The following is a 22037-nucleotide window of genomic DNA, read 5'->3' as shown; positions in this document are numbered from 1 at the left end:
GTGGGGATGAACTTTCATAGATAGCGAGATGCTAAATGAAACACATCTGGCTATAAAGAGAGTGATGCATGATGCCTTCAATGATTGCCACAGCAGAATACTGTAATGATATTTCACAAAACCCAAAGAAATGCTGTTAGTGGCACCCAAGTTAGTGTCCAGTCCATAGTGAACAGACAGGAACTGAAATCAAGGGTAGCAAAGCAAAAGCCGAAATGCTTAACTCTCTTTTTAAATGTTCCTTTACAATAAACCTCATACCACTGAAAAGATGAATGAAATAAGCACTAGTGTCGGTGGTGTTGAAAAACAGCTGAAATTGTTAAAACTGAACAGAACTCCAGGGTCCAACAGAATACCTGTCAGATTCTACACTGAATTTGCAGCTCAGTTAGCCCCTCTTCCAACTACACTCAATCGAAGATCCCTCTAACCAAAAACCCTGCCAGTTCTTGGAAAAAAAGCACAGGTCATACATGTCTACAAGAAGGATAGTATAAGGGATCCACAAAACTACCATCCAATATCTTTGACACTGATTTGTTGTGGAATCTTAGAACATATTCTGAGCTAAAAAATAATGAGATATCTTGAACAGAATGACTCCTCAATGTCAACATGGTTTCCAAAAACATCGATCATGTGAAACCCAGCTTGCTCTTTTCTGACATGAGATACTGAAAGCTTTGAAACAAGGCAGGCCGGTAGAGGCCATATTTCTTGATTTATAGAAAGCATTTGACTCACAACCACACCTACATTTATTGTAAAAAGTACAATCATATGGGGTATCAAGTGAAATTTGTGACTGGATTGAGGACATTTTGGTAGAGATGACAAAGCATGTTGTCTTGGATGGAGAGTCATTACCAGATATAGAGTAACTTCAGGTGTGCCCCAGGGAAGTTTGTTGGGACTCTTGCGGTTCATTTGTGTATTAATGACCTTGCAGACAATATTAATACTAACCTCAGACTTTTTGCAGATGATACAGTTATCTATACTGAAGCACTATCTGAAAGAAGCTGCATAAATATTCAGTCATATCTTGATAGAGACTTCAAAGTGGTGCAAAATTGGAAACTTGCTTCAAATGTTAAGAAATGTAAAATTATGTACTTCACAAAACAAAAAAAGTAATATCCTACAACCATAATACCAATGAGTCACTGTTAGAACTGGGCACTTCATACAAACATCTGGGTGTAACTTTTTGTAGGGATAAGAAATGGAATGATCACACAAGCTCAGTCATGGATAAAGCAGGTGGAAGACTTCAGTTTATTGGTACAATATTAGGAAAGTAGAAGCAGTCTACAAAGGAGATAGTTTACAAATCACTCCTGTGACGGGTTCTAGAATATTGCTCAAGTGTATGGGACTCTTACCACTAAGGATTAACAGGAGATATTGATTGTGTACAGAGAAGTGCGGCACGAATGGACACAGGTTTGCTTGGTAGATGGGAGAATGTCACAGAGATAATTAAGGAACTGACCTGGCAGACTCTTGATGATAGACGTAAACTATCCCGAGAAAATCTATTAACAAAGTTTCGAGAACCAGTTCTAAATGATGACTCATGTATCTGTCACATAGGGATCATGAGGATAAGATTCGAATAATTATTGTACCCAAGAGGCATTCAAACAATCATTCTTTCCGTGCTCCATACATGAATGGAAAGGGAAGAAACCCGAAAAAACTGGAATACGATCTGCCATGCACCTCACAGCAGAATGCAGAATATAGATGTAGAATCTCTGACCACATTTTTAACTGGCATGCACTATAACCTCATTAATTCTCCAAGAGCTTGTTCAATAAAAATGATGATTTAAAGCTTTCAAGAAAGTGAAGTTCTGGACATTTTATTTTGGTAAAATGATTCTGCTATTGAAGTAACTATAAGCCAGAAAGTGTTTCAACTAACGAATATAGTAACAAATTCCACTTTAATTTTCAGCTTTGTTACAAATCTAGACATAGAACACACTAAATAAACACATTAGAATTGTCCAGTTTGTTTCATGAGTTTTCATTAAATGACTAGCTGCAGCAAGCAGCAAGTATTGCAGCAACATGTATAACTGTAGTGTTACACCACTTAATACAGGTGACTGGCAAGAACACACTGCACAGTCTCAGCATCCAGTATTTCGGTCTGTCTCTGGAACCACTTGCTTAGTAAAAGCAAGAAACATTTAGGATTTCTTCTTGAACTATTTTACTGATAGTGTTATTTGAAGCATAAAGTCTGAGAGAAACCGATATGCTCATAAAAAATTGCTGAAATGAAATGCAGCATCAACTAGAAAGAACTATGTGGCAGAAATGGTATCATGTACAAGTACATTATTTTTTAACAGTTCTGCTCATGTGTGTTGTGGTATTGCCAAAACTTACTGACTACTGCAAAATGACCCATTTTTATAAACAAGATTTCCAAGCCAATTTTTGAGTCGTGATAGATTTGCAAGTATTATGTTCTGCTGAGTGCAAGTGACAATTTGAGATTATACACTCCTGGAAATGGAAAAAAGAACACATTGACACCGGTGAGTCAGACCCACCATACTTGCTCCGGACACTGCCAGAGGGCTGTACAAGCAATGATCACACGCACGGCACAGCGGACACACCACGAACCGTGGTGTTGGCCGTCGAATGGCGCTAGCTGCGCAGCATTTGTGCACCGCTACCGTCAGTGTCAGCCAGTTTGCCGTGGCATACGGAGCTCCATCGCAGTCTTTACCACTGGTAGCATGCCGCGACAGCGTGGACGTGAACCGTATGTGCAGTTGACGGACTTTGAGCGAGGGCGTATAGTGGGCATGTGGGAGGCCGGGTGGACGTACCGCCGAATTGCTCAACACGTGGGGCGTGAGGTCTCCACAGTACATCGATGTTGTCGCCAGTGGTCGGGGAAGGTGCACGTGCCCGTCGACCTGGGACCGGACCGCAGCGACGCACGGATGCACGCCAAGACCGTAGGATCCTAGACAGTGCCGTAGGGGACCGCACCGCCACTTCCCAGCATATTAGGGACACTGTTGCTCCTGGGGCATCGGCGAGGACCATTCGCAACCGTCTCCATGAAGCTGGGCTACGGTCCCGCACACCATTAGACCGTCTTCCGCTCACGCCCCAACATCGTGCAGCCCGCCTCCAGTGGTGTCGCGACAGGCGTGAATGGAGGGACAAATGGAGACGTGTCGTCTTCAGCGATGAGAGTCGCTTCTGCCTTGGTGCCAATGATGGTCGTATGCGTGTTTGGCGCCGTGCAGGAGAGCGCCACAATCAGGACTGCATACGACCGAGGCACACAGGGCCAACACCCGGCATCATGGTTTGGGGAGCGATCTCATACACTAGCTGTACACCTCTGGTGATCGTCGAGGGGACACTGAATAGTGCTCGGTACATCCAAACCGTCATCGAACCCATCGTTCTACCATTCCTAGACCGGCAAGGGAACTTGCTATTCCAACAGGACAATGCACGTCCGCATGTATCCCGTGCCACCCAACGTGCTCTAGAAGGTGTAAGTCAACTACTCTGGCCAGCAAGATCTCCGGATCTGTCCCCCATTGAGCATGTTTGGGACTGGATGAAGCGTCGTCTCACGCGGTCTGCACGTCCAGCACGAACGCTGGTCCAACTGAGGCGACAGGTGGAAATGGCATGGCAAGCCGTTCCACAGCACTACATCCAGCATCTCTACGATCGTCTCCATGGGAGAATAGCAGCCTGCATTGCTGCGAAAGGTGGATATACACTGTACTAGTGCCGACATTGTGCATGCTCTGTTGCCTGTGTCTATGTGCCTGTGGTTCTGTCAGTGTGATCATGTGATGTATCTGACCCCAGGAATGTGTCAATAAAGTTTCCCCTTCCTGGGACAATGAATTCACGGTGTTCTTATTTCAATTTCCAGGAGTGTGTATATATATATATATATATATATATATATATATATATATATATATATATATATATATATATATATATACACACACATGGGAAAAATCTATTAAAAACAAAGATTCCGAAACTTACCAATCGGGAAAGCACCGGTAGACAGGCACAATAAAATAACACACACACACAAAATTTCGAGCTTTCGCAACCGGCGGCTGCTTCGTCAGGAAAGAGGGAAGGAAAAGGAAAGATGAAAGGATGTGGGTTTTAAGGGAGAGGGTAAGGAGTCATTCCAATCCCGGGAGCGGAAAGACTTACCTTAGGGGGAAAAAGGATAGGTATATACTCACGCACACCCATCCACACATATCCATCCATACATACACAGACACAAGCAGACATATTTAAAGGCAAAGAGTTTGGGCACAGATGTCAGTTGAGGCGGAAGTGTGGAGGCAAAGATGATGTTGAATGACAGGTGAGGTATGAGCAGCGGCAACTTGAAATTAGCAGAGGTTGAGGCCTGGTGGGTAACGGGAAGAGAGGATATACTGAAGGGCAAGTTTCCATCTCCAGAGTTCTGATAGGTTGGTGTTAGATAACCCGGATGGTGTAACACTGTGTCAAGATGTGCTGGCTGTGTACAAAGGCATGTTTAGCCACAGGATGATCCTCATTACCAACAAACACTGTCTGCCTGTGTCCATTCATACGAATGGACAGCTTGTTGCTCGTCATTCCCACATAGAAAGCTTCAGTGTAGGCAGGTCAGTTGGTAAATCATGTGGGTGTTTTCACACGTGGCTCTGCCTTTGATCGTGTACACCTTCTGGGTTACAGGACTGGAGTAGGTGGTGGTGGGAGGGTGCATGGGACAGGTTTTACACCAGGGTAGGAGTTAGAGGGTAGGGAAGGTGGTTTGGGGATTTCATAACCTTCGTAACCTCTTGGTTCATCCCTGGCTCCTATCCTTGTAACCGCCCCCGGTGCTAGTGGATGTGGTGGAATACATATTAGGTGCAGATTTCGACAGTCACCAGCAACTCGTGATGGACCTCAGTGGAGGGCACATTATGATGGATAGAGAGGTCAAGACAGGTTCATTAGGACAGAGCACTGTGAGCACCATGAGACCAAGCTGCAGTGTGGATCAACAGGGAGAGGACCACAGTAGTTAGAGTCGAAGTAAGAGTGCGAGAGAAAAAACAGTCTACCACATTAGGACTGTACTGGGAACTGGTTTCACAGTGGCCACGAAGGTTAGCGCATGACCATTTTGCCATAGCAAAGAGGAGATTTCAGAATAAGATGCAACCAGGGATTGCGCACAGGTTAGGCAGCCAGTGGGTGTCATCACTGCATCTTGTGTCAAAAAAGGATGCATCTGGAGGATCTGCATGGATTACAACAATTTGAATACATATGCAATTCCAGACAGGTGTCCAGTGTTGAATATTAGAGATTTCACCAGTGTGCTAGCAGGAGCCATGATTTTTAGTGTCAGGTTGCTAAAAGTTTTGCAATCAAATACCTGTGGCAGAAGAAGATGTGCCAAAGACCACTGTAATAATTCTATTTGAGTCATCTGAACAGTTACAAATGCTGTTATGCTGAAAACAGCAGCACAAACATGGCAGCATTTCGTACATGATGTCCTCCAAAGGCTAGCTTCTTGTTTTGTGTACCTCAAAGATATAATGGTATTCTTCACTAACCTGATGGTACGTGAGGAAAATCTCAAGGTGGTATCTGACCAGGTAAGCAAGTATGGCATAGTAAACAAGGCAAAATGTAATTTTTGGAAAAAAAGTGATGTTCCCAGGCGACTCAGTGTCACTGGCCAGCATGTGACGTCTAATAGGCAATATCGATGTCTTAAAGAACATATCTCAACCAATGGATTATCATCAGTTGAGAGGATTCCTGGGGCCATCAATTTCTATTGTTGACACCTACTGGGAACAGCCAAGGTGCTAGCACTACTGACGACTGTGGTAACAGGCAGGGGCACCACAGGAAGACAACTGTTGGTATAGACATCAGAAATGCAATGATCTTTTGACCAGGCAAAGTGCAGCTTACAAAAAGCAGTTCTTTTGGCCAATCATATTCATGATGCAACACTCCAACTGGTGGTAGATGCCAACCAACAGGCAACTGCAGCTGCATTTCATTGGCTGGTGCAAAAGCAGTGGCAACCATTTGGGTTTTCTCAAGCAAGGTCACAGAGGCACATGTCATACGGAGCACGTATGACCACAAGCTTCTAGCTATTTATGAACTTTCGACTGTATGTGAAGCCAAACTGTTCACCATATATTTGGGCTGCAACTTTATTACTTTCGCTTTTAGTAGAAATTAAAACAGCAAAACAGAAAACCTCTATGCAGCCACTGGTTTTGTTAGGCATCCAAACCGTGTGCAAGTCAGACATTGGTACTCCCACAGTGGTGATGGTGTATGGAGAGGCTTCATGCCTCCCGTCATAGTTTTCTTTCGCATGGCCCAGACCAGAAGCTGCAATACTACCACATTTGCTTCAGAAAATGGAAAGCTAAATTAAAAACTTATGCGCAACTCCAATATTACAGCACAAGGATAACAATATTTTCATACACAAGGAGTTGTGAACATGCTCACATGTAATTCTAAGGACCGATGTGGTATATCTCCCTCTGCAAAGAGTTAAAGGCACGAAGAACACACTACACTCCTGGAAATGGAAAAAAGAACACATTGACACCGGTGTGTCAGACCCACCATACTTGCTCTGGACACTGCGAGAGGGCTGTTCAAGCAATGATCACACGCATGGCACAGCGGACACACCAGGAACCGCGGTGATGGCCGTCGAATGGCGCTAGCTGCGCAGCATTTGTGCACCGCCGCCATCAGTGTCAGCCAGTTTGCCGTGGCATACGGAGCTCCATTGCAGTCTTTAACACTGGTAGCATGCCGCGACAGCGTGGACGTGAACCGTATGTGCAGTTGACGGACTTTGAGCGAGGGCGTATAGTGGGCATGCAGGAGGCCGGGTGGACGTACCGCCGAATTCCTCAACACGTGGGGCGTGAGGTCTCCACAGTACATCGATGTTGTCGCCAGTGGTCGGCGGAAGGTGCACGTGCCCGTCGACCTGGGACCGGACCGCAGCGACGCACGGATGCACGCCAAGACCGAAGGATCCTACGCAGTGCCGTAGGGGACCGCACCGCCACTTCCAAGCAAATTAGGGACACTGTTGCTCCTGGGGCATCGGCGAGGACCATTCGCAACCGTCTCCATGAAGCTGGGCTACGGTCCCGCACACCGTTAGGCCGTCTTCCGCTCACGCCCCAACATCGTGCAGCCCGCCTCCAGTGGTGTCGCGACAGGCATGAATGGAGGGACAAATGGAGACGTGTCGTCTTCAGCGATGAGAGTCGCTTCTGCCTTGGTGCCAATGATGGTCGTATGCGTGTTTGGCGCCGTGCAGGTGAGCGCCACAATCAGGACTGCATACGACCAAGGCACACAGGGCCAATACCCGGCATCATGGTGTGGGGAGCGGTCTCCTACACTGGCCCTACACCTCTGGTGATCGTCGAGGGGACACTGAATAGTGCACGGTACATCCAAATCGTCATCGAACCCACCGTTCTACCATTCCTAGACCGGCAAGGAAACTTGCTGTTCCAACAGGACAATGCACGTCCGCATGTATCCCGTGCCACCCAACGTGCTCTAGAAGGTGTAAGTCAACTACCCTGGCCAGCAAGATCTCCGGATCTGTCCCCCATTGAGCATGTTTGGGACTGGATGAAGCGTCGTCTCAGGCGGTCTGCACGTCCAGCACGAACGCTGGTCCAACTGAGGCGCCAGGTGGAAATGGCATGGCAAGCCGTTCCACAGCACTACATCCAGCATCTCTACGATCGTCTCCATGGGAGAATAGCAGCCTGCATTGCTGCGAAAGGTGGATATACACTGTACTAGTGCCGACATTGTGCATGCTCTGTTGCCTGTGTCTATGTGCCTGTGGTTCTGTCAGTATGATCATGTGATGTATCTGACCCCAGGAATGTGTCAATAAAGTTTCCCCTTCCTGGGACAATGAATTCACGGTGTTCTTATTTCAATTTCCAGGAGTGTATGTGCATACAATGTAACAGGAAGCACCAGACAGTATCCATCGAATGAGTGAAATCTGCTTGTATCTTGGCATCAGACAATGAAATAGTTCAAAAGAACCATAAAAACCAGCATCTACTATGTCCAAACAGGTTTCATAAGACAAGGAGCATACAGAGGTAATGCATCTACAACCGCTCCAGACAAGCCAAGAGGTGACACCAAAGGCTCCAGCAATTTACACCAGAGCAGGACAATGAGTGTTTCTAATGCCTGCACACTGCTGGAGCTCTGTTCTACTGCACAGGGTCTGAGCAGAAATTGCCAGCAGAAAAGTAACCTGCAAAGTGATTTTTGTATGTTTAATTCTATGGGCGTGATGGCTGTTTGAGGAAAAAGTTTCAGTACAGATGCACAAGCAATGTCTGAGCTATTACTGGAATTAGAAATCTGTGAGTAGGAGATTAATGTGTGGGGGGTTGTGGTGGTACAATGAGCAGGAAGTTGGTAACTGCTGGAAAATGTGTCCCGATGGCCAAGGCGGTTAAGGAAACAGAGCATCTGGTTTCTAGTCTCAGTCCAGCACAAATTTTTTGTCTTGTTGTTGCATTGCCACAATGCCCTGTGCAGATTGAAGTCATTATTTTCTTCCTATCTCTTTCCTCTTCCATTTCCTTTCCATTGCTTTCACCCCAATTATTCACATATATGCCCCAGCTGCTTCATTTTGAGTGGTCTCTGTTCTGTCGGCCAATTATTTTTTTGTTCAGCTTTGACAGTTGTAAATTACTGAAGAGAGAGAAGCTAAGTACAAGGGCATGGGTGCAGTGCATTTTTGAGTCACTCTGGAATTCTCTAACTCCAGAAGCTCAATACTGACTTTTACCACTCAAGAATACAATTTAAAAATCTCTTCTCACAATTTTTTTTATTCCATTCTTTGTGAGGCCTTTGAGACTCTGATCTCATCTCTTGTGGCAAGGCATTATCTATTTTCCTCATTTGTTATTGTAAAAATAGCATGGTCTTCTACAATAATGCTAGTTGCACTATCTCAACATCCAACTCATCAACAATGGCTCAGTTCACTGCACACTAAAACATTATGAGAATGACTGCTGCACACTGCGGACCATCTTTGTCTCCCTAGTCCTTACTACAATAGGGGCCCCTCTTATTCTGGAGTCTGAGCGAGTTATCCTTTTTTTTCCAAAACTTCCACGCCTATTTTTGTCTCCTGCCTCAGAAGGAACTAATAATTTCGAAAGGCATGACAGTGTCATCATTTTTACTTTTAAATGCCCCTACAGGCAGTACTAAAGCAAGTACTGATCAGAAATTCTCTCTCATAATTTACTAGTTTTCTTTACATTGTCACATTTTTTGTGTTAAACATTGTGCCCACACAAAAGCACATACTCGCACAATACATGCAAAACTTCAGATTTTCATCAGCCCAATGGGTAATTTCCATCTTAATCAGATTAGCTCTATTCAAAATAAAATTTTTAAATGGCTATATCTTTAGTTATAATAGAGGGAAACATTCCATGTGGGAAAAATATATCTAAAAACAAAGATGATGTAACTTACCAAACGAAAGTGTTAGTATGTTGATAGACACACAAACACACACACACACACACACACACACACACACACACACACACACACACACACACACAAAATTCAAGAGTGTAGAACAGTCCTACACTTGTACTCTCTGCTGGAATTATCACTTTGCCACGACGAAAAATAATCCTAATCCTACTCCTAATGATCCAACTCCCCAAGACACTATCCAAATTGAACCCTGCCTGGAACAGTTCCGTCCTCCGTCACAGCGGGACCCACCTCCTCTTCCTCAAAGTCACCCTCTCCAAACCTTCCAGGAATTTCTCAGTTCCAGCCTTGCCTCTCAATCCTCCTTGAAAAACCTTAATCCTACTCCCAACATCACCACTGCTGAAGCCCAGGCTATCTGTGATCTGAAGGCTGACCGATCCATTGTCATTCTTCCGGCAGACAAGGGTTCCACGACCGTGGTACTTGATCGTCGGGAGTATGTGGCTGAGGGACTGCGTCAGCTTTCAGACAACACTACATACAAAGTTTCCCTAGGTAATCCCATTCCTGATGTCCAGGCGGAGCTTCAAGGAATCCTCAGAACCGTAGGCCCCCTACAAAACCTTTCACCCAACTCCATCAACCTCCTGACCCCACCGACACCCCGCACCCCTACCTTCTACCTACTTCCTAAAATTCACAAACCCAATCATCCCGGCCGCCCCATTGTAGCTGGTTACCAAGCCCCCACAGAACGTATCTCGGCCTACATAGATCAACACCTTCAACCCATTACATGCAGTCTCCCATCCTTCATCAAAGACACCAACCACTTTCTAAAACACCTGGAATCCTTACCCAATCTGTTACCCCCAGAAACAATCATCATAACCATTGATGCCACTTCCTTATACACAAATATTCCACACATCCAGGGCCTCACTGCGATGGGGCACTTCCTTTCACGCCGATCACCTGCCACCCTACCTAAAACCTCTTTCCTCGTTACCTTAGCCAGCTTCATTATGACTCACAACTTCTTCACTTTTGAAGGCCAGACATACCAACAATTAATTGGGTCGCTTAGAGGAAGCCTTCTTGGTTACCCAGGCCTGCCAACCCAATGCTTGGTACAGATTTATTAATGACATCTTCATGAACTGGACTCACAGTGAAGAACAACTCCAGAATTTCCTCTCCAACCTCAACTCCTTTGCTTCCATCAGATTCGCCTGGTCCTACTCCAAATCCCATGCCACTTTCCTCGACATTGACCTCCATCTGTCCAATGGCCAGCTTCACACATCCGTCCACATCAAACCCACAAACAAGCAACAGTACCTCCATTATGACAGCTGCCATCCATTCCACATCAAACGGTCCCTTCCCTACAGACTAGGTCTTCATGGCAAACGAATCTGCTCCAGTCCCGAATCCCTGAACCATTATACAAACAAGCTAAAAACAGCTTTCGCATCCCGCAACTACCCTCCCGACCTGGTACAGAAGCAAATAACCAGAGCCAATTCCTCATCCCCTAAAACCCAGAACCTTCCACAAAAGTGCCCCACTAGAGACAGGATACTTTCCGGGACTGGACCAGATGCTGAATGTGGCTCTCCAGCATGGATACGACTTCCTCAAATCCTGCCCTGAAATGAGATACATCCTTCATGAAATCCTCCCCACTCCACCAATAGTGTCTTTCTGCCATCCACTTAACCTTCGTAACCTCTTGTTTCATCCCTATGAAATCCCCAAACCACCTTCCCTACCCTCTGGCTCCTACCCTGGTGTAAAACCTGTCCCATGCACCCTCCCACCACCACCTACTCCAGTCCTGTAACCCAGAAGGTGTACACGATCAAAGGCAGAGCCACGTGTGAAAACACCCACATGATTTACCAACTGACCTGCCTACACTGAAGCTTTCTATGTGGGAATGACGAGCAACAAGCTGTCCATTCGTATGAATGGACACAGGCAGACAGTGTTTGTTGGTAATGAGGATCACCCTGTGGCTAAACATGCCTTGGTGCACGGCCAACACATCTTGGCACAGTGTTACACCATCCGGGTTATCTAACACCAACCTATCAGAACTCTGGAGATGGAAAACTTGCCCTTCAGTATATCCTCTCTTCCCGTTGCCCACCAGGCCTCAACCTCTGCTAATTTCAAGTTGCCGCTGCTCATACCTCACCTGTCATTCAACAACATCTTTGCCTCTGTACTTCTGCCTCGACTGACATCTCTGCCCAAACTCTACACACGCGAGACAGATCCGGTCCTTTCCTCCTACCCCCCCCCCCCCGCCCCCCACCCCCCCATGTAAGTCTTTCCGCTCCCAGGATTGGAATGACTCCTTACCCTCTCCTTAAAACCCACACCCTTTCGTCCTTCCCTCTTTCCTGGTAAAGCAACTGTGGGTTGCGAAAGCTTGAATTTTGTGTGTGTGTATCAACATACCAACACTTTCGTTTGGTAAGTTACATCATCTTTGTTTTTAGATTATATCTTTAGTTAGTTGCACGAAAATTGAACTATTTTCTTACCTGCTCAATTATATGGTGGTAGAAACAGATTAAGCAATAGACAGCATAGAAAACTGTTGCCTTTGAGTCCGTTGCTAAAATCTGTTCTATACGAACTCTAAGAGGGGTGGCATACACCTCTCTGTTATATTTGAAAGTGCCTGCTGTACATGTTCCATCACATCTGAAATGGAAACAAAAGCAATACAGTAATGACCTGTGTTCATTAAATGAAACTAAAAATGTTAAAATAAATTACCTACTGCTAATTCATACACAATTTAATAAAGTTACGAATGAACCTAGGAAGAAACTCTGAGGAAATTCAGATCATATGTATAATATTTTAAAATATTTCATGTGCTGATACTCATTCGTGTAAACAATATCAAAATCCATATAGTAGTTCCTGAGATTAACCTTCACATACAGACTGCAGTAACCATAATTCAGCCAATTTGCAAGAAATATTTTTGCTTTACATAAACAAACCTTTCTTGTGAAAGAATCTATTTATTAGTAAAAACCAAATCAAAATCTTAAGAGTAGTTCCTTAGATTGACCTTCATAACAAAAGCTCAATGATGATAAATGTAAATGTCGTGTGAACTAGGGCCTCCCATCGGGTAGAACATTCGCCGGGTGCAACTCTTTAGATTTCAAGTCACTTTGGTGACTTGCGCGTCAATGGGGATGAAACGATGATGATTAGGACAACACAATACCCAGTTCCTGAGGAGAGAAAATCTCTGACCCAGCCGGGAAACAAACTCAGGCCCTTAGGATATTCTGTTGCACTGACCACTCAGCTACTGGGGGCGAACTTCAATGATGATGATAAAGTAATTTAATATTAATGAACTAAGAACAGGTACTATTCCAAACAATATACAACAGATTTGAGCTTAAGGTCTTGATGAATACAAAGTAAAAGTTAAGTGCAATGTCAGGTATACAGAAGAACACCACAAACAAAATAAACTGTGCATCAAACGTATGTTGAACACTTTGTTCACTACTGTCCAAAGATGGACACCACAAGGTGCAGTAAGTAGCCGAACCACGATATATTTCTGAAGAAACCATAAACTGTTGTCTAGTTATCCATAGTACATAGAAAAAATAACAAATTATAAATCAAAGCTAGGATTACAGTAGTAGAACCTATTCATACCTATCTTGTCACAGCCTCTAAGCAGGGATAGTATATTCTCCTTCTCTGATGGTATCATTTGATGCAGCCATGCAAGCATGTCACCTACATATCGGCGTGGATCATGTGCATGCATTTCTATTGGTTTTGGAGTACCTCCTGGACCTCCTTGCGTAAGAGCATCAAGAAAGGAGCGGACTAACACTGATCGACGAGCTGTGCAGTACTCATCAATAATATATCTGCAAATTGCAAATTCAATTTACAGAACTTCTGATTAAAAAAATCTTTTTCATTCAGCTTATATTTAATGAACTGGGCAGGTTTTATATACAGAACACTGGTACAAAATTACAAACAAAAGAATTACGGAACAGCCTACATCCTCTCAATACTATCGTCATCAAATAAAACAATGGAAAATCCAGGATGAAATGTAAAAATATTATGATGCAGATAGGGGGAGGGGGAGGGGGAGAGGGAGAGGGAGAGGGAGAGGGAGAGGGAGAGGGAGAGGGAGAGGGAGAGGGAGAGGGAGAGGGAGGAGGGAGAGGGAGGGAGAGTGGAGAGGGAGAGGGAGAGGGAGAGGGAGAGGGAGAGGGAGAGGGAGAGGGTGAGGAGAGGGAGAGGGAGAGGGAGAGGAGAGGGAGAGGGAGAGGGAGAGGGAGAGGGAGAGGGAGAGGGAGAGGGAGGAGAGGGAGAGGGAGAGGGAGAGGGAGAGGGAGAGGGAGAGGGAGAGGGAGAGGGAGAGAGGGAGAGGGAGAGGGAGAGGAGAGGGAGAGGGAGAGGGAGAGGGAGAGGGAGAGGGAGAGGGAGAGGAGAGGGAGAGGGAGAGGGAGAGGGAGAGGGAGAGGGAGAGGGAGAGGGAGAGGGAGAGGGAGAGGAGAGGGAGGAGGGAGAGGGAGAGGGAGAGGGAGAGGGAGAGGGAGAGGGAGAGGGAGAGGGAGAGGGAGAGGGAGAGGGAGAGGGAGAGGGAGAGGGAGAGGGAGAGGGAGAGGGAGAGGGAGAGGGAGAGGGAGAGGGAGGGAGAGGGAGAGGGAGAGGGGAGAGGGAGAGGGAGAGGGAGAGGGAGAGGGAGAGGGAGAGGGAGAGGGAGAGGGAGAGGGAGAGGAGAGGAGGGAGAGGGAGAGGAGAGGGAGAGGGAGAGGAGAGGGAGAGGGAGAGGAGAGGAGAGGGAGAGGGAGAGGGAGAGGGAGAGGGAGAGGGAGAGGGAGAGGAGAGGGAGAGGGAGAGGGAGAGGGAGAGGGAGAGGGAGAGGGGAGAGGAGAGGGAGAGGGAGAGGGAGAGGGAGAGGGAGAGAGGGAGAGGGAGAGGGAGAGGGAGAGGGAGAGGGAGAGGGAGAGGAGAGGGAGGGAGAGGGAGGAGGGAGAGGAGAGGGAGAGGGAGTGGAGAGGGAGAGGGAGGGGAGAGGGAGAGGGAGAGGGAGAGGGAGAGGGAGAGGGAGGGGAGAGGGAGAGGGAGAGGGTAGGGAGAGGGAGAGGGAGTGGAGAGGGAGAGGGAGAGGGAGAGGGAGAGGGAGAGGGAGAGGGAGAGGGAGAGGGTGAGGGAGAGGGAGAGGGAGAGGGAGAGGGAGAGGGAGAGGGAGAGGGAGAGGAGAGTTGAGAGGGAGAGGGCGAGGGAGAGGCTGAGGGAGAGGGAGAGGGAGAGGGAGGGAGAGGGAGGGAGAAGTACTCTCACAATGCGTGTGCGTGTGGGGGGGGGGGCTGTATGGTGAGTAGCAACTTTCCTTTTCACAATACTGCAATATTACAAGACAATTTAAATAGAAAGTGCCGTAGGTTGCAAAATACTAATTCCTGTCATTATGAGATATATAAATAATGAAAGGAAAGAAGTTTCAAAGAACATTTTCCTATTCAATAACACTGCAATATTAACTGTTGCCCTCAAACATTTCCCAACAATAGTAGTATTCGGTATACAAATGAATGTCACTGGAGTTAGAAACCACATTAAACTGAAGAGATGTACAGATAAAGCGTGTCTGTGAGTGTGAGCGATGGAAATGATAACAGTGGTAGCAAAAATCAAATATCTCTGAATGATTAGCAATGGTGATTGCTATTTTAACAGTATATCAAATTACTATGATACAAATCCTATATTTTAAGACCTATGAAGACACTGCTGTTCAACATATTCACCTTTTCTCACACTGTCACAGCTTTTCATCCCAGTGAAGGTGTGTCTGCTACCTCTTAACCCTTATTTTCAATGGCAGTTTTCAGGCAATACTGAACTCTTTCCTTCTCATGTAATACTTCTTTTCATCTACTACATTAGTCTGCAAACTGTAGTTATCAAAGCCTATCACTTAATAAAAATGGAAGTAATTTTTAAGATCAAAACTATAATAATGGAGTAACAGTTTTAATTTATACTAAAACACTTACTTGAATAAAACAGGTCTGTCTTGCAAACGTGTCATTGCCTGCATTAGCAAAAGACTGGTTTCTGGAGACTCTATACTTCGACAATTGTTCTGTGCCCACCGATACAGCCTCTCTAATGCTGCTTCCTATTACAAACAAGCATAATAAGAATCTGCTTCAATTCCAGCACTGACAGCATATATTCATTCATTACTGTAAACATCTAAATGAAACTTCCAATCTCAAAACACATTATTTCATATAATACTTGCGAACATACGAAGATATTTGATCTGACAAGAAACTGATTTTGTTCTGATGATGATTAAGAGAGTAGAATCATACTTCAATCCCCAAAAGTGGATGAATATCACCAATAAAATGACTATCTTATAACACTAACATTGTTCCAATATAGTAATTGGAAACTGGAGCAACTATTTTCTTAAAGTATTTAAAAATTCATAATGTATGCAGTAACTGTAATTTTTAGTACAGCACTTATCAATGAGAAAGAGCTGAATTGTTGTCCATTTCATATTGAAAGAGGTAATGTGAAACACGGTTGCTAGGCTGAACACACACACACACACACACACACACACACACACACACACACACACACAATTATGGATCCCTAAATTCCAAAATATTAGCACTTGTACAAGAATCTGGGTAAGTACAAGTAAAACTCTAGCACTGGGGTTTCCATACAAATTTAATTATGTGTGAAGATTGCTCATCCACCCCAGCAATTAAGAATATCAATGATTTTCGCCTGTTATCAGTGCCAACATAGGCAAGATGGGTCTTAACTTAAGGGCAGAAAAAAATTGTGTTATATAGTCACAAATTAACTATTTTCGGATTTTTTCCTTTGCTCATGCTGTGAAACCTTGCTTCTTGCTAAATATCATGATTCTAGGTCAATAGAAAGTAGCCTATAGGTTTTCATGAGCGAGTTTGCAAGTATCAAAATACGTGACATAAATGACCATATCTCCTGAGTGCACTGACTTAGAAGCTTCAATTTCTTCACACCACCAAGGGACTGTAGACCGTAATATATGGAAAAGTTCAATTTGATATAGCTACCTGTTCCTGCAAAAAAGGGTTTTTAATAGTTGAACAGACACACAGACAGACAACAAAGTGATTCCAAAAGGTCTCATTTTTACTGACTGAGGTATGGAACTCTATAAAAAAGTAGAGAGGAAAGAAAGCAGTCTCATTTTTACATTGTAGCCAGACTGCTGTAAACACCCACAGGTAACAGCCAATTTTTTTAGATTGTTACTACAGCCTTCCAAACTGTTATTTAAGTTTAAATGCCTTGTACCCATATCAGATACGTTCAAATCATCATTACCAGCCAGCCGACAATAATTGCTTGATAATCACCTTTTCCAGGCTTCTCCGTACTGGTTCTGCATGTTTCCTAATGTCATTTACTCTTTTTTTCCATTAGGCCATCACATTGTTCTTTCCTTATCTCTTGGAATCCAAAGAAGAACTTCCTTGGTTCATCAACCACCCCTTCACATGGCAACAGGTCTTGTCCACCTTCTGTTTGGTTTCATTAGTCATAAATATGTCTTCCACTCCAGTTTGTTCATTACCTATTTATTTGTTTGCCTATTTCTTCTAGCAATTCCCAAAAAGGATTTCACCAATGGTTGATCAACCCATATAATATACGTTGGTTTTTGTATTAAAACCCAATGCTGTGCAGATACAACTAAAAGCTGGTAGTAAATTTCTTATATCAGATACAACAGAAGCTTGGATTTGGAAAACAAGCAATGTATATATATTTTACCAAATGCACTCATGATTAATTTCACTCTTTAGTTATTTATTTTGTTAAATTATTTTGATTATATGTTGTTTTAACCCTAACACTGGTTTTTAGACCTGCTTCTAAACTTGTTATATTAAATACTTCAGTTCGTTGTTGAAGGTTTTTACACTAAAATTTGGTTTATATTACCTGTTGGTTCACATTTCATACTTTGGAGCTTAATTTCTCCTATCACAGTTCTCAACTTCACATGCCAACTGTCCAGTGTTGCCAATGCACCATCACAAACTGTCAGTCACCTGCAGTGTTCAAATAGTGCAGCAAACAAGCATAATTGTTTTGAGCATTGATGGCAGATCATTGAACTATTACTGGCTGCAGCAAGTAAAAGCACAATTCTACTCACTCCCTGTTTTTGGAGTCATAGCCTTATAAAACAATGTTTCAGTCCTATGTCTGCTGCACCCACTTTAACTTCATATGACTAAAAAAGCAAAATTTATGATGACACCATCAATAAAGACAGCAGTTTGCAGCTGAGCATAGCATAACAGAGCAAGTAGGAATTGTGATGTCCATGATAGTGCAGCAGACACGGGATGAAAACTTTGTCTTAGACAGAGATGGACTGAGCACTGGTAACATCACACCACTACCAGGGCTATGTAAGGATGAGCATTGTTACCAGAATGCACAGTAGTATCACATGCCAATGTGCTGTCACCACCGACAGTCTCTCCTCACCACACCACACGGAAGCTTATAGACACACCGCGCACACATAATGTTGTGAGTGCAATCAACCTTTTTAATATCACAGTATATTATTAGTATCAACTTATTTATTAGTTTATAAACAAATAAATTTGTCTTTACAAACATAACACTTTATAAGACATGCAGTGTAAAGATGCTCAAATTATTCTTGGGGCCGAGTGCAGGTTGACACCTGAACTGGAAACCTCTGACATATTTGGAGTCATTGAACGTATATTGGAATGACAGATTAGAGGCTATAGGATGGGGAGTGTTCATTGCAGTTGACAAAAATATTATCTCTAGTGAGGTCAAAGTTGCATGTGACAGAGGTGTGGATTCTGCTGTGACTATTCTAAAATTATTAAAAGAAAGTCTATGGCCAATGGTGCGTAAATACCCAGATCATGCAATACTAGTTGGAGGCTACTTTAACCAACTGACAGGGATGCCTATGGATTCATTGCAGGGGGTACAGAAAGACAATTGTCTGAAATACTTTGAACATGTTTTCTGAAAACATGTCTTGAGTAGCTAGCTCAGCATTACACACGACACAGAAATATCTTAGACCCTGTAGCTACAAATAGGCCAGACCTTATCTACAAATAGGTCAGACCTTATCGACAATGTCAGTATAGAAATGGGAATTGGCGAACATGTCAGTATAGAAATGGGAATTGGCGAACATGTCATTACAGCAACTTTGATTACGAAAGTTAATAAATCAGTCAAGAAGGCTAGGAGTGTATTTCTACTAGATAGAGCAGATAAGCAGTTATCAGCATCTCACTGACAGTGAATTGGCATAACTTACTTTCAGTAAGATGGATGTAGAGGAATTATTGGCAAAGTTTACGCAGATTCTAACTCATGGTCTGGAGAGTTGTGTGCCTAGTGGATAACGAATGGAAAAGATCCATAGTGGTTTCGTAACACAATTTGGAGGATGCTGAGGAAGCAGAGACTGTTGCACTTTCGGTTCAAAAGGAAACACGCAAATGATGACAAGCGAAGGTTAGTAGAGATTCGTACGTCTGTGAAAAGATCTGTGCATGAAGCATACAACAACTACCACGGCCACACCTTAGTAAAAGATCTGGCAAAGAACCCAAGGAAATTCTGGTCTTACGTAAAATTGCTAAGTGGGTCTAAGGCTTCCATTCAGTCCCCTGTTGACCAGTCTAGTGTGGCAGGTAAACATAGCAAAATGAAAGCCGGAGATTTTAAATGTAACATTCAAGAACTCGTTCATACTGGAAAATCATACAAACATACTGTCATCTGATCATCAGGCAGAATCCAGAATGGACAACATAGTAATAAGCATCCCTGGCATAGAGAAACAACTGAAAGATTTGAAAGTAAATAAATCACCAGGTCTGGATGGATTTCCAGTTAGAATTTACAAAGAGTACCCTATGTCATTGGCCCCTTACCTATCTTGCACTTATTGCTACTCTCTTGCCCAGTACAAAGACCCAAGTGACTGGATAAAGGTCCAGTTGACTCCAAAATGTAAGAAGGGTAAAAGAAAGGACCTGCAAAATTACAGACCAATATCCCAAACTTCTGTTTGCTGCAGAATTCTTGAACATATTCTCAGTTCGAATATAATGAACTTTCTTGAGACTGAGAAGCTTATGTCCACAAGTCAGCATGGTTTTAGAAGGCACCGCTCATGCAAAACTCAGCTTGCCCTTTCCTCACATGATATACTGAGAAATATGAAGGGCAACACGCAGATTCCATATTTATAGGTTTCTGGAGAGCATTTGAGATGGTGTCTCATTGTAGGCTTTTAATGAATGTTCGAGCATACGGAATAAAATTACAGATATGCGAGTGGCTCGAAGACTTCTTAAGTAATAGAATCCAGCAAATTGTCCTTGACAGCGAGTGTACATAAGAGACAGGGCTATCTCAGGACTGCCCCAGGGCAGAGTGATAGGACCACTGTTGTTCTCTATATACATAATGATTTAGCAGATAGGGTGGGTAGCAATCTGCAGTAATTTGCTGCTGATGCCATGGTGTACAGTAAGGTGGCAAAGTTGAGTGATTGTAGGAAGTAGGCAGATACAAGATGACTGAAACAAAATTTCCGGTTGGTGTCATGAAAGGCTGCTAGCCCTAAATGTGGAAAACTGTATAAGTTGATGCAGGTTCAATGTTAAGATATAGTATTACTAGTGTCCTGCTTAAAGTGAAGTCATTTAAATGTCTGGGTGAAAAGTTGCAAAGGGATATGAGGTGGAACAAGCATGTGAGAACTGTGGAAGGGAAGGCGAATGGCTGACTTTGGTTTATTGGGAGAATTTTAGGAATGAGTGGTTCACCTGCAAAGGAGATCACATACAGGACGTTGGTGCAACCTGTTCTTGAGTACTGCAAGTGTTTGAGATCCTTACAAGGTCAGATTGAAGGAAGACATTTAAGCAATTCAGAGGAGGGCTCACACATTTGTTACAGGTAGGTTTGAACAATGTTTAAGTTACAGACGTGCTTCAGGAGCTCAAATGGTAATCTCTGGAGGGAAGGTGATGTTCTTTTAGAGAAACACTGTTGAGAAAATTTAGAGAACTGGCAACTGAAGCTGGTTGCCACACAATTCTACTGCTGGCAACATACATGGCGCGTAAGGACCATGAAGATAAGAGAAATTTGGACTCGTATAGAGGTATATAGGCAGCCATTTTTCGCTTACTCTCTTTGCAAGTGGAACAGGAAAGGAAATGACTAGTTGTGGTACAGAGTGCCCTCCACAATGCACTGTATGGTGGATTTCGGAATATCGATGTGAATGTAGAATACCTTCAGATAACCACAATGGACTATGTCCATTCATATCAGCTGTTGATAGTAAGAAAAAGAATCCTCAACTACTTTTGAAAATGTTTTATTTTAAGTAACTCGGCGTATGCGAAGAGAGACGATCCTTTACATCTGTATACTTCTGTCTTAGTTTTTCTACATCTTTTTCTTAAGTTCTAATTGTTGACACAAATAAGCACTATTGCATTTGCAGCAATGTTTGTTTTCATAATTAATGATTTCCCTATCACTGTTATGCACATTACTACCATGTGAATCAACTCCGGAAGATGGGAATATGGAGCTGGAACAGTCGCAGGCTTAAGCTTGTGTTTCAGAAAAAGATTCAACTTTTCAGATTCCTTTCATAATCTGAATTAGCAAAATGTATTGGCCACACACACAAGCATTAGCAACCAAAAATTAATCGGAGCATTTAACAACATTTATCTGCTCTTGTTCCGTATCATTATTCCAGGGAATCATATGAAACATAATTTCCATCTTTTTTCCTTGTCTGCAGTGATAACTACACAGCAAACCATTATGTTTAATCAAAAACAACGTAGAACATACTCTCAGAGCCCCTCAATACTTTGATAACATAGTATAACTCTGCACTTAATCATTAATCGCCAATGAGAACTTATGCAAACAACCTTGTATTTACTCAAAACAATTGGTTATAGCAGTGGTGGGTTACAGAGTGGTGGCAGCATTGTCTGTGGTCTCACTGACAGAGCTTGCTACTGCACACATGCCTTGTGATTCCTGCAGTCTATTCAAGTAGCTGTGAGGATCAGGGCAGCAATCGCATGGCCATCAGTTACCATTTAATAATGGCAAGAAACACAATGATGAAAGCTCATGGACATACAACCACTTGACGACATCTTTATCTTTGCCTCTCTTCCTACTCACATCCTCACAACAGAAGGGTTCCTCTCAATCTATTATCCAAGTGACTTGTTCCAACTTTCAACCTCCTCTACTTAGTCCCTATTCCCTTC

General features: G+C 43.6%; 1 protein-coding gene across 1 annotated transcript in view; it reads right to left on the bottom strand.

The window, feature by feature from the left end:
* The window catches only part of LOC126267372 (conserved oligomeric Golgi complex subunit 6-like), a 115467-nt gene that overhangs the window by 61529 nt on the left and 31901 nt on the right, over positions 1-22037 (bottom strand). Inside the window, 4 exon segments of the mRNA XM_049972553.1 lie at positions 12153-12266; positions 12269-12315; positions 13306-13526; positions 15678-15802. Coding sequence (XP_049828510.1) covers positions 12153-12266; positions 12269-12315; positions 13306-13526; positions 15678-15802 — 507 coding nt within the window.

This window comes from Schistocerca gregaria, chromosome 4, assembly GCF_023897955.1.
Source record: "Schistocerca gregaria isolate iqSchGreg1 chromosome 4, iqSchGreg1.2, whole genome shotgun sequence".
Lineage (NCBI taxonomy): Eukaryota > Metazoa > Arthropoda > Insecta > Orthoptera > Acrididae > Schistocerca > Schistocerca gregaria.
Note: the sequence above shows the minus strand (reverse complement) of the source record. Positions and strands in the feature narration are given on the sequence as shown.